This window comes from Amblyomma maculatum, chromosome 6 (assembly GCF_055883805.1).
Source record: "Amblyomma maculatum isolate TAMU_Amacu chromosome 6, ASM5588380v1, whole genome shotgun sequence".
Taxonomy (NCBI): domain Eukaryota; kingdom Metazoa; phylum Arthropoda; class Arachnida; order Ixodida; family Ixodidae; genus Amblyomma; species Amblyomma maculatum.
Genome location: NC_139349.1, coordinates 86,479,847 through 86,498,061, shown reverse-complemented (window position 1 = coordinate 86,498,061; position 18,215 = coordinate 86,479,847). Strand labels below are relative to the sequence as shown.

General features: G+C 43.6%; 1 protein-coding gene across 2 annotated transcripts in view; it reads left to right on the top strand.

Moving 5' to 3' along the window:
* The window catches only part of LOC146186195 (transmembrane protein 145-like), a 28,585-nt gene extending 10,668 nt beyond the window's left edge, over positions 1 to 17,917 (top strand). The window contains exons 7-14 of one of the 2 annotated variants that reach the window (XM_084605639.1): positions 797 to 946; positions 3,700 to 3,872; positions 6,374 to 6,546; positions 7,563 to 7,683; positions 10,167 to 10,226; positions 11,390 to 11,590; positions 13,251 to 13,322; positions 17,798 to 17,917. In XM_084605639.1, coding sequence (XP_084461765.1) covers positions 797 to 946; positions 3,700 to 3,872; positions 6,374 to 6,546; positions 7,563 to 7,683; positions 10,167 to 10,226; positions 11,390 to 11,590; positions 13,251 to 13,322; positions 17,798 to 17,917 — 1,070 coding nt within the window. Of the gene's footprint in view, positions 1 to 796; positions 947 to 3,699; positions 3,873 to 6,373; positions 6,547 to 7,562; positions 7,684 to 10,166; positions 10,227 to 11,389; positions 11,591 to 13,250; positions 13,323 to 14,309; positions 14,331 to 17,797 lie in introns of those variants that run through there. The other variant, XM_084605640.1, reaches the window with a different exon arrangement.
* Positions 17,918 to 18,215: the final 298 nt, after the last annotated feature.

The following is an 18,215-nucleotide window of genomic DNA, read 5'->3' as shown; positions in this document are numbered from 1 at the left end:
CGTGTGTGTGTGTGTGTGTGTGTGTGTGTGTGTGTGTGTGTGTGCGCGCGTGCGCGTGCGTGCGTGCGTGCGTGACTGCGTGCGTGCGTGCGTGTATGTGTGCGTGCGTGTGTGCGCGCGCTCTGCACCTTTGTGAGCTGGCTCCTATAGGCACGGTAATTAAGAACAAATCAACACCAGGCGTTGATTAATATGTGACGATCTTTCCTTTCAAAACATTTGAACCGAAGCTCCATGTTCAGTGCTTTGGGTGCTTCTTTATGCGGCAATAAAAGATTCACCGGTGGTTACCCTTGCTTTCTGAGTCACTGACATTAGGGAAACTGAGCTGAGTTGAGGGTGCTGGCTAATCTATATCATTTTCTCATCAACGGACAAGGAAACTTGGCTGCGTAACGATTTTCCATCTGCTCCTCACAGTTAAGTATTGACCGTACAGCATACTCAGGTGTAAGACTGCCGCCGCACAATCGCAGCTTTAGGATAGGAATTTGTTTTTGTGAATAGTTTATGTGTGACGATGTATACAGAAACACTAGTGAGAATAATGTGGCCGCACCACGTGTGGTGAGGTTAAGAAATATGCACGTTGCGCCGCCACCTGTCTTGCAGGTCGGCGCTGCGACATGTAGGCTCTAAGGGTAAGTATAGACCGACAGCGCCATATAGTGCTAGCAGACTGAACTGGAAGGGCCGATGCTAATTCCCGTCATTAGAATGTCCTGGAAAGGGCTCTTGCTGCACACCAGAAAACTGATTTCACAATGTACCTAATCAATTCCTTTTTTCTCCCCAGGCGTGCTTTTTTCACGCAGCTACCTACATACTACGTACAAAATGTTCATGGTGTCCGTGCTCTGCCAACTGCTGGGTCTCTTGTGCTTGGTCACGTATTACGCCATGTACGCAGACGACGGCATCGGCATTCCGCAACTAAAGCTTCTCGGTGAGTCTTGTAAGCAAACGGATCGAAATTAGGCCTCATTGCGTAAAATATTTAAGATATCTTCGGATTCTTAATGCAGCCACTTACTTTTCTTACATTTCACATGCTTATCTCCTTCATTCTACGAGCACTTTATTATACTTTTCTCTTAGCACCGTGAGATGCACCTCTTAAGATTTAAGGCGGCCCTCCTGGGAAAGCCAGTGAGGCACCGAGGCAATTAATCAGTGACACCAATCCGCCGTCTTCCTGTGACGCCACTCACCACATGGTTGCGCAGCGCATAGGAAATAAATCACAATATCTAGATAGCCAATGATCGCGAGGGGGATTGGAATTCGCGGCGAAGCGAGAGGATCAGAATAACAGCTTGAGGGGCTAGTCTTGTGTATTGTGTCTCTTCGCATGTGTTTGTGTTTGTTGCGCCACATTTCTGGGTATTATGCGAGAGGAACAGCTTCACTAGCTCTAGCAGCCTAGCGTCACAAATTTTAACGTACCACTTTCTCGTGCTATGCGTCATAGTAGTCTTCAATTCCATTCGTGTGCAATTCAATCTGAAGTACGCAGACAGCTGCACGTACAAGCCAGAATGAGAACATGTGGCCGCTTGACAGAGCTCAGCCGAAAAATTCAGGAGATCTTAAGTTTAAGAATGCGGTAAACTCATAACCCCGCGTGACAAATGTTTCCGGATGCTTTTTTGGACATGATATAGATGTTTCGGTGCTGAAATGTAATTCGGCATGTGTGTTTTCATATTTTACGTAGACAGCCATGCCTCACACGACATCTGGAAACAGTATAGTCTCCGAAACCTAGGTTTGAAATAAAGCACCCAATTGGAAGTGCATACGTCGTTGATCCGAATCCCTGCTGCAAGATTGCTTCAAAACCATCAAATACTTGCTAATTAGACGAGAAATGTTGTGACCCCACCCGGAAGGCTGTATGAACGGTTGTCACAATTTGCATACGGAAGTCGGGAAAGCTGGGGCCACATGGAAGTCCCCCAACGCCATATGCACGACCAAATGACGTACTGAAGACGATGGAAGAAGGAGGAGGAGGGGGGTCGAACGCTTGCCACAGGACACCAGGGTACAAAGGTGTCTGCTGTGCATACCGTCGTCACACTCGTCGCTCCAGTAGCTAGACGAGGGCTGCTGCAACGCCACCTTTATGACTACCATCGAGTGTCGGCACACAAACGCGCTTTCACTTAATTGGGCTAGTAAGGCTGTCCCATTAAATGTCGCCAAGAGCTCCTGGAAGCGCCATCTCGCAATGGTGCAGTAAACACAAGACGGCAGGATATTTCAATTAACAACCCAAATTATGGTTGGTAGGCATTAATTTCTTTAAGATATCTAATACCGTCGCATTGATGGCACGAATTTGGAGCAAACTCCGGGTTGACGTGGTGCTCTTAGAGTCGTTTTAAGCCCGCCACTGCATCCGAAAATTGTCCACCACGTAGGGTGTGTGCAGAGCCCATGCTTTCCTCGCCCCGGACGTCGCCCCACCCCTCTTTTTTTTCCAGCGTCGACAAGACCGCGTGTCAGTGCCTGCGCGGCCGCGAAAGGGCTTCACTGCGCACTTTCTTGCTATCACATCCAGTCCAAGGCGCCGTCCTGGGAGCGGGGAAGTTACACCTGCCTCTGAGTCGAAGATTGCGGAATGAGGGGGCGCGGCTGCTGGTAGCACCAGGGGCTTCTGTAGGTCGATCCAGTAACGCGAGCCGCTTGAATCGCCGTATAACGCCGCAGACGCTGGCGACCTCGCGATGTGCTCTACGCTGCCGTCGGAAAAAGAGCGGGAATAAACAGCAAAGGCACCGTCTGCGTTTCTTGCCTAGATACAGGGTCCTCAACCACTCCGCACCTTATGGGAGCAAAGGCCGATCATCTCATTCTGATTGCTGCTCTAAGCCACTAAACTTACCTTAGCCCTAATATGTTTTTTGTCTTTCCCCTGATGGTAAGCAGGGTTTTTTATCATCTTAATATCTAGATAATTTTCAGAAGAGGTTAAACTCAACATTTCTTCGTATGTAATGTTACTGAGAATAAACAGTCGTGTTTCGCTAATAACTAGGTTAGTGGAAGTAAAATAGGGCACAAAGAAAAGCACAAGACGCCAGTTGTTAGTCCAACACGCCACTTGAATAACCGTCAGCAAAACCTTACACTGGACTAGTTAGTCATGTATTACAACGTAGAGGATCGCTAGCAAAATACATAAGGGACGGCCTAAGACGCAAGGTAGATGTTGGTGAACATGAAAATCAAGTCTAGTTGTAAGTTTTCGCTTTTGCTACTAGAGGATCGCTAGCGAAATAAAGAAGGGAAGACACAAAGTACAAGCGGAAACTTACAACTAGACTTCATTTTCATCTTCACCAACATCAACCTTGTGTCTTGTGTCGTTCCTTATGTATTTTGCTAGCGATCCTCCACGCACTTGAAATGCCGCTTGAATCTGTAGTACTGCAAACAATTCGTAAACACTTAGAGGCAATGGCCTTTACTAAACGTAACTTTGGTGCACCATTTGCGGTCTAAAGCATAACCTCACGTCCATGCGCACGCCAAGGAAATGGCAAAAAATTAGCCGCGCTTTCAATAATGAATGTATTCTAGTTCATTTTAACTGGTGCCAAATTATAATATTTTTTTTCTTTGGATTTTGAAACTCTGGTTAACCGCCTGCTTTCAGGCGAAGCACTTAAGCGTGGCTTCTCACCTTTCCAGGGAGAGTGCTGTCTTCGGCCAGCACGCTTGTGTTTCTGCTCCTATTGATCCTGATAGCCAAAGGCTACACAGTGACCCGTGGAAGACTGAAGCCCAGCACGTCGGCCAAGATTGGAACTTTCATGACATTATACGTTGTCGTGTATACGGCACTGTTCATCTACGAGAGACAGGTAGGTGTCTCAATCCAGAAAATACTGCTACCCGTTTTGCTTGAATTCCGGATAGCGTTCTTGCTTTTGCTACAACACATATGGGGAAAAACAAAAAAAGTAACAAAATGGGCAATCCATTATTTTACTGATGGGGGGTGGGGGGGGGGGGGGGGTATAAAACACCTTCCTAAGGAGTCACAGTGAGAAGAGCTCCTGTTATCTCTTCGTTATAATGCGCTGCAACGAACACCACTGCTTCTCACTAAACATTTCACACTGATTATCGGGGGTTGGGAACGTGTTCACCACAGCCACGCCGTGACAAATTCGATAACATTCGGCAGTGCAGTCACGCTGCGCGTACGCCGGCAAGGGTGCGGATTTGCCAGCTAACCTATGTGCTAGCCTAAAAACGCACATATTCAGACCTTATATTGGTATAATTTGACGGTACATCATAAATTCTGCAAATAGGGAACAAATAAATTCTGCGGGAGGTATCCAGTGCTACTTGTGAATGCACATAGCATTGTAATCGAAACCAATTTATGGCTACGGTGCTTTGTTTTTGTTTCTTTTTTTTTTTTGTACGTTTAAAAGAGGCTAAACCAACCTTGGTCAGTGGAAGAAGCCGCTAGAAGAAGCTTTTTAAAGAGCAAGGGGCAAAGCGCACGGCATATGCAAGTTCAAAGGGAAAGGTGGCTATAAGGCAGTGCAGGTCAATAGAGAAGATAAACCAGTGAAACAGCGGAATGGAGTATGGAGAGCGGAAAGAGCAAACGGGGCAGAGATGAACAGCTGGAAACATTCAGTAGCGATATCACACTGGTAATGGAGGTGACTGCTGCATCGGCTGCTAATGATAGGCTTGGCTTCTCGCGATTGTGGAGCATGCATCTGGGCGTTGCCTCTTAAATAACGTCGATGCATCCACTGCTTGTATATATTTTAGAGTGGCGTCCGCGTTTTAGAGGGAGTCGTCGACTCCTTGGCTATGGTTGGCCTGAGCAATTTGAAATGCATTATATTTGCGAAATTATTACTTCTAGAATGTTACAGTCCTGAAACTACCTCCATCATGTAACTACCTTCTAGCAAGCATGGGAAACTATTCAACTTTGCACTGCACTATGTTTATAATAGTGTCCGTAACAAGAATAGCATAATAGCCGAAAACATTTTGGTACACGCAATGCTACAAGGAGTATTAAGTTTACAATTTTCCGGCGAAATGTGGGGAAACTAGAGCACTCGCACAAATGCCTTTTGGTACACCCCGACTTTTATGTTTAGTTTCATGTTATTTCTCTGAGTTCAGAGAAAATACATTCAATGAGAATTTCGATCTCGGTTAGTTGGCTTACTGTTTTTCTTCGACACATCACCACAACACCAACAAACAAGGGCACGAGGAGAAGACGCGCAAGACAGGGCGGGTACCTTCGCGATACATTAGTGGTGCGGGGAGTCTACTCCAATTAGACTCAACTACACTCTGTCTTCTCATCTTGTCCTTGTTCTATTTTTTTTTTCGCGCTGTGTTAACCTTTTCAAAAACAATTCTGTGAAAATGTTAATCTTTACATTTTTCGCGATGCTGTGGAGAAAGTAGGGGTCTCAGTGGATACTAAAGTTGTCTTTCTTCAGTGTGCTCGCCTTTTTTTGCACTTTAGAGTGCGTTATGAATCCTTATTAACAAGCTTAGCTTTCTGCCCTCCTTTAGGGGCCCTACATAGGCTTCTTCACGCAGCCTATAGCTGCATGTTTGTTTCGTTGTTGTTACAAGCAGTTTAGAAAACATCCTGTGGAAATATTAAATGATACAATTTCTTTTTAAGAATTTGGGGAAGCTAGGGGTTACACACATTTCTCTGTCAGAGTCTAAATTGCATGTTCGTTATTGTGTTGCAGCCTCTTGCTCAAGCAAAATGCTACAGAAATACTAAAATCAGTTTTCACAAAATCTCGAGGACGCTGTAATCTTTACATGTGCTTTATTGTAGCGTCTAAGCTCCTTCGTTCTTTTGTGTATTGTTGCCCTGGGTTTAGGTCTAGGACGCCAAGGTCCTATAGACCCTGTTTTAGACGTTCGGTATATTTAGCTGCCAAAAGCTGAAGGCAGGACTACTTAATGAAATCACTGATGTTATTAAATATACAATTTTTTTTACGAATTTGGGTAAACTACAGGCTATAAATATGCTCTTTTGCAGAGCTTAGATACCATGTTTGCTTTTATTCTGCCGCCCTCTGTACAGGGAACATGGTATCCAAATGCAAAAATCAATTCTTTGTGAAATGTGAATTTTTCGTAAAAAAGCTAGGTTCTTTACACACGTCTTTAGGTCCTTACACATGCTCCATGTCCGTTTGTGTATTGTTGTCCCCAGTTCAGGTCTATAGGACGCCAAGGTCATAGACCCTGTTTTTAGACGTTCGGTACATTTGGCTGCCAAAAAGCCGAAGGGACGATTGCTTAATGGGAGCAATGGTGTTCGTTTTGTCTGACGTGCGCGCAGTACTTCGACCCTGGTGAAGTGCTCTACCTGTACGAAAGTCCGGCGGGTTACGGCATCGTTGCGCTGCGTCTCATAGGCTGGGCCTGGTTCGTGTACGCAACCGTGTTCACACTGCTTCACTACCCGGAAAAGACGGCCTTCTACACACACCTCTTCCTCCTCTACACCATCTGGTCAGTGCTTGTCCGTAGTGTCACGGAGCATTCTCGTCTGTCATCAATTTTAATTGGTGGTGCTCGACCCCTTAAGGGATTTTAAATCCTGAGCATTCCCAGCATTCCTTTCATGAAGACGCCGCAATTAACGCTTTGTGTTCGCCGCCGTGCCGAACACTGCGTAATTCAGTAAATGTATTTCAAACACCTAATGTTGCGAAATTTAGAGAGTTTCGGGAGATATATGGACGTTGGGTTATCACGGCCAATTTTTCGTCCTCGTAGAAATACCGGACAAATAATATGTTCCTCGCGCTCGCACTAGCTATATTCGACAGCCATATAAATTAATACTATTTACTAAATATTCAAAACTATCACCCTGATTCTTAGTGTGCAGAGCCGTACAGCTAATGGTGGCGGCTGTATAAACTAGAAGCCTATGTCCAGGTTTCCTGGGCTTGGATACTTAGGCGGAGTGAACAAGATTTCAACCAAGGTCGCTCTTAATTATCACACGTTACTTACATTTTAGGAGGGAAAGGTACATCGTGCTTCTGAAACACTGGAGTAGTATATGAATGATAAGTCCGAATTCCCTAAATTGTAATTAGCAGAGTAGTGTTTCCTTTCACCTTCATAAAATCAGCAGACCAGTAAATCAGATAGACAGAATAGTCCCCTGAATAGCTTATACCGCAATGGAGTATGTGAATACACAATTTATAACGCTTTTCGTTTAGGCTGCTGCATTCTCTTATAATACCCGGTCAAGACAGTCTATACTTCAAATTCGCCACTTCAACCATGCATATTATTATCTGTTGCTGAAACGCAATAACAATCCAGCGCTGCCTTCATTGACACCGATGCATTCCAGCCACTTCGAATTCACTTGGAGAACGCGCATGGTTGACAGACAGGTTCTTGCGGAATGCAGAAAAGTTGTTTTGAGTACGGCTATTGTAAAAGCTGAACACTGTGTACGTAAGACGTAAACCACATCACTGAGCCTTTTGTAAACTTCTGTGCAGGCTACTCTCGGCGCCCGTGATCATTCTGATTGCAGCATTTGTGGTGCCAAAATGGATGCGCGAAAAAGTCATCAACGTCGTGGAGCTCGTGGTCATCCTCTTTGCTCACATCGTGTTCCTCGTAAGATTCTACGTGCTCTTATGTCTCTCTCGCAAGTCAGTAACATTTTTGTAGACAAGAACAGCATACTTCTTCTGCTGGGGGTTTGCATTCAGCAGTAGACAACCTATGTAGCTGGGTTTTCGTCAGCCGGTTGCCGCAGTATGTCGATGGCTATTTTCATGACCTAAAGTGCAGGCATCTGAAGTTCTCCATCAGGTCAGCGTTGAAGTGTACTAGTCTTGTCGGCAGTCTAAAAGGAATCACGCTTTTAAATTTCACAATAATTTTCACGCAAAACTGACTTCGAGAAAAATCTTCAATAGCAGTCGGTTCGGTTTGTCCTTAGGGATAGAAAGTCTCAAAGTGACTCGGGCTATGATGAAAGCCGCAGTGGAGGGCTCTAATCACTTCTACGACAGCTCATGGCATAGCTTGCCGTGCTATTTAGGCACGTCATTCATTCATTGAATCATTCAATCATTCATTCATCCATTCATTCATTCATTCGTTAATTCATTCATTCATTCATTCATTAATTCATTCACTCATTCATTACAATGATAAGGAGGCCAGACAAAAAGCCGAAGAAGATGCAGCTTGGTAAGGTCTGACAGCTTTAAAAAAGTTAACCTATGTATAGGTGCGGACATAAGTAAACGGATCACGCTTTTCTATTCAGATTAAAAACACGCCTTCTGCACCGGAGATAAGAAAACAATATTTGTCTAAGTTAAAGGGCACTGGCGTCTACTACTGGCTCGCATATACCATTACTGCCAGTTTATATTATGCAAAGCGTGAAAAATTTTACAAGGAAATAGCATGCTCCGTTTACTGTCCGCACCGGTACATGCAAGTATAAATGAAGAGTTAGCATTGGAGACAGCAGCTCTGGCATTAATAGAGCCACTAAAGAACACAAAGATGTGTTGTATGATAGAGAAAACTGAATCAAGAACGCTATTGGTAGTAGCAGCAAAAGCAGGGGTATAGGCCACGCTACATCTAGCTGTACTGCCCTACTGTATGCAAAAAGGCATGAACAATGACAGAAGTCCTTAGGTCACAACGCCACAATTCCCTAGTGAAACCGCAGATAGGGGTGAATGTCGCCCTTTCACTTCGAGCGCAGGTGCAATCAGAGGCATTTCAACCACAGACAGTGTAGCCAACTATACCGTGTTTGAAAAGAGCGCATCACCTGCATGCGGACAGCCCGGTGGAGTGGCGCAGATCACGTGCCTAGAGTTTGTCACTGGGTACGCCCACAAGGTGATGTAAACGGCCATGGAACGGGGATGCGTGGCGAGGAATGATGTAGGCAGTGAGGGAAACGAGGATATAAGCATTAGTACAAGCATATTATAAATTTACTATAACACGTAAGCTACCGCTGCCGTTGGCGTGCCGTTCTGCGCGGCAGTCGCGCGTCCATCTGGCGCCCTCAGGACGATTACCGTATGTGGCTATTACTGCCTAGTATTTGCAGCAAAACATCTTAGTCATGCCGTGCACATCTGTCTGAGCGACGTCATGCTTTTACGCAATGTCTTAAGACACTACATAGTTGGCACAGCTCAAATCGACCTTACCATGTGCTAACAATTACAGTAGAACATTTCCCATCTCTGCAAGTCCTTGAGGACAGCATAGAGAGACACCGGGCAGATAAAATTAGCGACCGAAAAGCACTGTAAAGTAACCGTTGAACGTATTCCTGCAATAATATTTATAATGACGCCAGTCCCAAAACTTCCTGTACTGTCTGTTCACAGCTACTGTAACTTATAATATATCGGTCATGGAAACTATTCTGAGCGTCCGCCTTCACCTCTGCATATTCGTAGAAGAAAAGAGGGCACAGACGCGTACGTGTTGGTGCAAAGATTATTTTGCCTCCAGTCTCGATACCTAACGTAATAATAACCAAGGCAGGCGTCATTGTTACATTTGTACACATTAATTTCAAAAGTCAATGAAAGAATATGGCTATTGTTTTCAGCTGTTTAGCTCGAGATATCGTGATTGAAGCCCTGCCTTGGCGACTGCAACTCGACAGGGACAGAATGCAAAAAGATATTTGTGCTCTACATGGTCAGTGCACGTGGAATAACCTCAAACGCCTAAAACTCAGGCCAGTCTCTCCACTACAGGCTTTCTTATGGCAAAGGCATGGCTTTTCAATGTCAGACTACACATACAATGCCCTATCTATTGTGCCCGCCAGTCGTTAATCATTTTTACAGAGTGCGGCATACGTCTGACTCTGTGAATATAACAGCTAGAATATACGAAGTGTCTATTTTGTACCCGCTTAAATACCCTGAGCTTTTTCAATAAGGTGAAGTTATTATTCCTGAGAAATAGGAAAATTGATCTTTTGTGACTACATGAATGACACATGTCTAAACACAGATGTATCATTCTGATCAATGATTTCTGTGAGCACGGCCTGTCGAATCATTCTTTCCTGCCCCGCTTACATTGTAATCTTTCTGCAGGTCTTGACGAGGCCCTCAAAAGCAAACAAGAATTTTCCTTTTCACGTGAGAACGACACAGGTATGAATTTCTTCCTCATCTCCATCGACTACTAATGTTTCCTTCCGATTTTGCTTAGCATCATCAACTTGTACCTCCATTTATTGCCGATGAATGGGACATTTAAGTGTGTGAGACCCATAAATATCATCGCGAGCGGTATCAAACGATACAGGAAGCAAAACTGGGACATAAGAATTTAACCAGTGAGGATGTGTTGTTATAGAGAAGGGGTGGTTTTTAGGTCCAAAATGAGAAAAATGTGGGAAAGAGGAAAGATTTGAGTCAAAAAAGCAGCAAGGTCTGTCTTCAAATATTAATTTTTGTTCTAGGCTCCCTACTGCAGGCAAGCGTAGAAAGCGACGAGAGATTAAGTAGTATGAATACCTAATAGTAGTATGCAAGATTAGTTAATTGCGATTTGTGCACGTGTGATAAGTATGACGCTTCAGCGTACGCTGTAAGTCGAGGACATGTCAATTGCTAGGATCCCAAAAGTTAACCTATCGGATTGCACCACTCTAAAGGAAAGCAGAAGGGATGAGAAATTTGCGGCGGAATGTGGATGAGAGGTGCTGCGGTAATAACACAATCGTCCAGTACTCTTGGCAGGAATAATTAATAGTGCTTCAGTAATATTACTAGTCAATCAGAATTCCACCTCATCACCGTATGATGATGCATACCTGCAGAGAACTTACGGCTCTAAATTTGTAAAAAAAAAAAAAAAAAAAAAAAAGAAAAAAAAATAGGCCAGTTTGTCTTATTCAAGAGGCCTTCGAAAAATCTCGAATTAGGATCTGCTTATTCTTGTTTGGTACATGACTATACCTTGAACCTTGGCTACTCAAGAGGGTGAGATTTCGTTTGTTTATCTCTAAAAATTGGACCCACTCAAGACACGAGGATATTTGTTGCTACCGAACTGCCTGAAATCCCAAACGCCCCTACTGTTAGATAGAGTGCAATCAAGCTTGCGTTGAGTAAAAGATGTTGCTGGTAGCTCTCATATAAGTTGATCACTGTGTTTTCTGAAACCATCGCCACCGTTCAACACTCTGCTGTTATAACGCGGCATCGATCGTAAATGCTTTTATCCAGTGATACAGGGTACACCTCGGTTGCCGCACAGTCCCGTTTGACGAAGAGGTCGCCCGACGTGAATTCGGATTTTTTCTCTTCAGGTGGACGTTGTTCAGCACCCGACGATCGGCATCATCTCAGACAACTATATCGACCGATTCCCGCACCATGCGTACGCACCCACAGAGTCCATCGTCGCAGAACCGACGGCCCCTGCTGTCGCTATGGCAGCTGTCGACTACGCCACCCTTTTTGGCGGCGGAGGCAGACCCGAACACGAGAACAACAATTGGCAGCAGTTGGTAAGCGGCCGGGGTTGCGTGGTGCTATGTCAAGAAACTTTTCTCTGTTGAAAGTATCACGCATGACAAACCATGCTGAAAATAATAGAGATTTAACGTAGTTAAACCAAGTAAAATGTGCGAAAGCTTTAGCTCGCAGATGGAAGTTAATGATGAGTATGGCGTGCGTGCAATGCACACCGCGAGAGTGCGTAGCAGTCTGCACGTGAGGCCGCCATCCGTAGCTGTCGCTGTTATAGAACATCCCGCATGCAGACTGAAATACATTCTCGCAGAACTTGACGCACTGCTCCAGTCATAGAATACTCTAAAGAAATTATTGTAAGATATGTGAAGTAATCAAACCTGTGACAACAGCATATCTTGACGTACGATGCTTGTATAAATGTTCTATATTTTGAGTGCGACAAAAATGCGTGCGTGTGTATGTTGGAGAGAAAAGGCTGGTGCCTATAGAAATCCGAAAAAATCCTGCCGAAGAAATCCCGCGATCAACTTTCGAACGAGGCGGCCGCACAGCCATGAGGGCTAAGCAAAACCATTCGATAGCCAGCAATCCTGGACAAGTGCATTTTTTCAACAGGAAGTCTTTTACGAACCCAATTTTTTTTCTCGTAGCATAATATTCTACCGCTACGATCAATATAAATAACATCAATATAATATAATTAATATCAATATAAATAAATGAATATATCGGTATATCCTTCCTTGGTACGATGACAGGTTTATAAATACCAATAAAAACTCTTCCTTGTTCTTCTCCAGTGCTCTTAACCATTCCGCATGAGCGTATAGATCAACCAAGCTTAAAAGCGCAGTCTTCCTGCATATAGGAAGATTACACTATCGTCTATGAATATGGTCATACAAATATTCCGCAGTCGCCTCATATTCAAAGGTGATGTCCAGGAAAGTTGTCTTTGTGGGGCTGTGAGTGTCAAATAGGGCATCGTAAAAATCAAGCAAACCCCCTCCCCTTTCTACGCAAGTATCGCGCCGTTGGACTAGGTTGGCGTCCTTGCTCCATTTCTTTTCTTCATTCATGACCACAAAGTAGCGTGTAAAAATGAAGGCAATCTGCAAGCAATCTGGAAGGCAATTTGAAAGTGACAATATAGTAGTGCCCTTTTGTCCTTATCATTAATAATGAAATTATTTTGGCTACCACATTTTGTCGAAATAATGCGAACACAATCGTGGGACTGGAGTAAACCTGAGGTTGAACATCAAGCCGAAATTGCATAATTGCATACAAATGGAAGTCTGTTTCACTTAAAAGAAATCATAATCCAATATTGCATACCGGCTTCCTGCTCTTAGCACGAATAGGTACGCAACTTCGTATGCTGGTTAATAAGCGAGTCATGATTTGCATCCATGAATTCAGTTAAATTCCAGCACTATAGTATACGTTTAGGCTGGGTCTCACAGCTGACTATCTCCCCTAATAAACCTCGGGCTTTTTTCAGCTAATGCCGCCGCTATAGACATCCACATCCAGAACAAGCGTTGTTTTCTCCTGTGCTGTCATGAAGGTTTGAGATGAAAAGCTGCTGTAACCTAATTTCTTCAAAATAAGTTAAAATTTAGAGCTGTACATTAGGCTATACCCGATATACCGTAAGAAGAGCTGCCTCTATTTGTTTTCTTCTTGCAGAAAAACTACCCTAACCAGCTGAGTGTGACGCACATGCTTGATCACTTGAATGGCCATGCAGGAGAAAGCATGGTGAGTATTCTAAAGCTGTAATAGAATATTTAGACAGCAAACGCAGTTACATTAGGTTCTCCCGACTGGAAGCTGTGCTATAATGTTCATGCTATTTTCTCGTACAAAGACTGCATTCTCTAGCGTAGCGTGTTTTCTACAATTTCAGGAGATAAAAAGCATTTAAGAGAAAAGCGTTCGTTGGTTAGGGTACATTTTTATGAAGGACAATTTTGCGGGCTGAACACTTACTGTTGTGTTTCAAAATCAAATTAAGCGTAAACTCTTGTTCACGTATTCATTGCGCAGCATTGCAGAGCAGGAACGTCAAATAATACGCCCTTCACGCAACACCTTTACAGTCTAATGTACCTTATACGTAATCAAATAGTGGGCGCAGGTTTAGCGAATTCTTATAGTTTTGAAACATACGAGTGTAAATAACACGGCAGTCTGCGAACAATCGTTTCTGACTATTTTTTCACATTTGAAGGGAGGGGTGTTTACATCCAACCACACCAGTTCTTGTACTTCATGTTTGATTGGGGAGAAATTCTCTACTATACTACACTAACACAGCTTACACTAAGACTAGGGGATTCATTGAAATTGCTGTGAATGTTGTTAGTAACTGGGTGTGCATTTAGATAGCTGGTTGATTTAGATACTAAAGAAGAAATACGCTTGGAAAGGGATTGCAAATCAAGAATGCATTACTTGCGTCTTTCGCAATGTACGAGCCGAGCTGAACCGCAGGGAAGCAAGGTCTATACAAAGCGTCAATCTTAATTTATTTCGTTATACCAAAAGGTACTAATGACTCACTGAATCTTAACCCGGCTTTGCTAGTAAGCATTTTTTTTTTTACATTGCAAACACGAAACACTTTTTTTCTCGTGCACATAGTCAATTCAGTCTAAATTATCCGCTCTGTCTGAGTGGATGAGAATACGCTCACGTGTACAGCGGAGACGCATCCTACAGCCACTGCTACTTCTTTTATTGCAGCCTCCCGTTAGAACATCTTAGGGATTCGTCGCTCATCCGCTTTTTTTTTCTCTACTTTTTCCTTTTTCACGATGGTCGTTCGTCCTTTTTGTCCGCTCAACCACCTGCTCTCAACGCAAAAGTCACGGGTAGGTTTTTGTCGTCCGTGGAAGCACCAAGAGCACAACACGTGTCTGTGTGTCTGTGTCCGTCCTCGAATTTTCTTAGCACGATAAAGTCTACATCAGCACGCCACTTCAAATTTATTGCACTCCAAAGCAAACAATATCGTAAATGTCAAGAGAGCTCAGTTTCTGGTAGCATTAAAGAATATAAGAGTGGACAACGACGGCTGTTTTGACGCCATATATCAACCAAAGAAGAAGGCGAGAAGGCATGCGGTCTTGTTGTGCGCGTCAAGAATAGTTCAACCAGTAATAAAAACACAAGCACCAAGATATAACGGACACAGGGCAGCGCAGGGCTAACAACTCAAGTTTTATTGAAAGCGGCTAAAGTGGTAAATATACAGCGCATATATATAAGGAAACGAAATAAACACGGAACTCCGCACATGCAAGTAGAACTAACACAGGTGCAAAGCCTAGAGTCATGGATTCAGTTCTTTAACCAGAATTGCCCCGCGTCGTAATTTATATGGAGATCATGTTCTTTGGACTATTCTGCTATGCTTGCTCAAATAGAAGACACAAATTGATGCTACTAGAGTATATAAAGAAACTAACATAACACTTGTACCTATTGCGCGTATGTGCACCACGAAACAGAGTTGAGATCGGGTACCACGTTTTTGCTTCACCTAGCGTATTCGTGGAATAACTAGCAAGAAGACATGTTAAAAGAAGCACTGCGGTTTATGATGGGAACGATCTAAATGAATATCAGAGGGACCATTTTGATAAAGGCGTATAAACAGGAACATTGAGGGTAAATTGAACGCTGCCATTTAGAGGGTGCTGTAGCGCCATATGTAGGCGCCGAATCTCAACTGTCAAAAGCGGCAGCTAGGGGTATATGTAGCGCGAGCGCTTTCACATTTCTTAGATGTTTTCGCAGCTGGCTGCTGTTAAAACGAAGCAAGTTCATTTCAGCCTCACGGCAAGACTGTTCTGCACATCTCGAGATGACCGGGGCAAGCACAGCATCCACGAGTGGAGCGAATGGTTTTGTTATAGTGCATGGCACTTTGTATGCAAAAAATACTGCGGCTGCACATCTCGCACGTTGGGCGCAGAAGCAGTCGGGTACATTGCTAATTATAGAGTGAATAAGAGATCCTAACAGGCCAAGTCAATTCAATGTTGCGGCCCGTGCATTGTGCAGGAGCGAAAACCCTTTCCAAACTGTGTCATGTATACGGCAATTGATGCCAAAACGCGTTTTCCAACATTTATAAATATTTTCAACTCGTGCGACTGCTACAGTATTTTGGGAGAAGCAGCCAGCGAAGTAAAAAAAAGAAAAATGGATAGCTGAAAGAAAATTACAAGCACTCGACTCTGACCGTACAGGGGAATAACTGCATGCAGTGAGGTATTGTTTACTCCCCACAAATATATTTCATTAGAACTAGGAATTCAATAACTTCGGTTCAGGACAGAAAATTATTACCGTGACATCCCGTATTTTTTTTTTTTTTTTGCAGTCAGGTAACTAGCTGATTCAGCAGCCCAATAGTTTTTGGCCCACCAGATATCAAAAATTTGTAAGACATTTTTTGCTACGCGCCTGTAAACTCATTTGCTTGAGGCACACCTGCACCTTTCAACCACCAAAAGCAGCCCACCTGAGTGTGCCTGAATGCACATAACTGTTGCATTCACCCCTCTTTGCGTTCATTAACAACGTGGTCACTGCACTGAAGTAGTATTCGTTTATTTCTGTTAACTTATTTTCCTGTCGTATTCAACGGTCAAAGGCGGGTTATACCACTGGTGTTCACAAAGAAATGCCCCCCCCCCCCCCTTTTTTTTTCTCGAACACTGAACGTTTATGACATTCGCAGAACATTTGCCGGCCCTTTTCAATGCAATCTCGGTCACTTTGTTTGGCCTACAGTAACAAAACCTTTGACCTTTCCGTCGCGAATCAGAGACGCTATCTCTATTCTGCCTTCTGAGGTATTTTTGCACCACTGGGTTACAACCACTACGTTAGTTCAATAAGTGTGTCGATCTGCCATAGGGTACCCCAAGAAAAGCTCCAGCGATAGTAGGGACCCCCAAGGTTATCGCATGAAACTCTAAAGGTGAACTTGTTTATTTATTTTTTTCATGTAGTCCTGTCCTCACGGCGTCAATGACGTTCTCGTCGTTCTCAAAAACAGATCTGCAAAATGCAAATACGCAAATCAGATGGTGCCAAGTTAGGGCTGTAAGGACGATAGAGCAGCACATACCAGACAAATTTCACAGCCGCTTCTTTTATTTTATTTTTTTATTTTCATGCTGATGTGATCGCTAGCGTTGGCACCATGATAGAAAAAAAGTTCAAAGTAGACCCACATGCCCTAACTAATCGAAGTCGCGAAGCCATACATGTCAACGAGACTGCATTGAAAAGAATTGTATGTCCAGCAGACAAACGGAAGCTTTGTTTGTGAATTTCACACATATTAAATAAATAGTGTTCGAGAAACTAATTACGGGCATTGATTTCTACAGATCCCTCATACCATCACATCCCATTGCATCACTTCCTTTAAGGCTCGAGTTGGGAGTGTTACATAAGGCATGGGTTTACAAGATAACGGCAAAAATGTTATTACTCACACATTTTACTGAATCCCAGTAGGTTCGAAGACTGGGAGAAGGAGGAGCCTTATAATAGCCGAGGATAATGAATAATTTCCAGGAAGCTTTTAATCTTCTTGTTCTTGATTTCGAAAAGGCGACCAAGCTACAACCTACAAAAGAGGGAAAGACCTTAATTATTTTCACATCGCATTACTGCTGCAACTTGCACATTCAGTAGTGTTAAAACAATAATTTTTCAACAGTGCATTTCAACAGTTTAGTCGACACCACATTAACCAGCAAGCACCCACCTCGGCCGCCGTGACTGAAGTGAGGCCAGATGTTAAACGGATGGCTAGAGAAAGTTCCACCCTCAGGACATTTAATAAAAGATGAGCTTCAATCAACCAGTCAGCCAATCAATCAATGAATAGTTTATTCTGGAATTGGAGACGAGCAAGTGTTTAAGAAAATTGCAAATGCAGCTTATCCAAAAGGTCTTAGCGAAGATACCGTTTAGATAACCGTAGCTGTACATATACGAATAAATTTGTACGCTTACGGACCATATTAAGATACTGTGTAAGCCAGCATAGCATACCCTGTCTCCCCACGCGCCTACCTAAGCACATCTGCTGCATAGTATACAAAGATCGCATGGATCAAAAGGTTTCCTACTCGAAATTGCCCTTTGCCACTCGTTCCTATCCGCACTGAATTTATGCTACACATACACTTTGCTCATGTTCACAGCCTTCTACGCCAGAAGTCACGCACCACCCAGCACAAGACACCGAAGCAATGCCAACGTCGTCACGTGAAGACGCCAGCATTCCTGAGGCGATTCCAGGCGTCCAAGAGCATTTAATATAAGTTGAAGTGACGTGCAGTATTAAAACGGTTTGTACAAAACATGTCAAGCGTCCTCTGAGAATGCCAGAAATGTAAAAAAAAAGTACCAACATGAACCGAGTCGTTTGTTGTTTTTTTCTTTGAAGAATGGCTGTGACCCAAGCATCACAACTCTCAGCGTTCTCTGTTCAATAAATGATGGTAGCTCCCACACAGCAGGCATAAATGTTGGAGGGATGGAAAAGGCGCTTGCTGTGCTGATATTACGTTGGACTACGCTAGCATCCTGGATAGTAACAATGTGCGAAATATTATACCA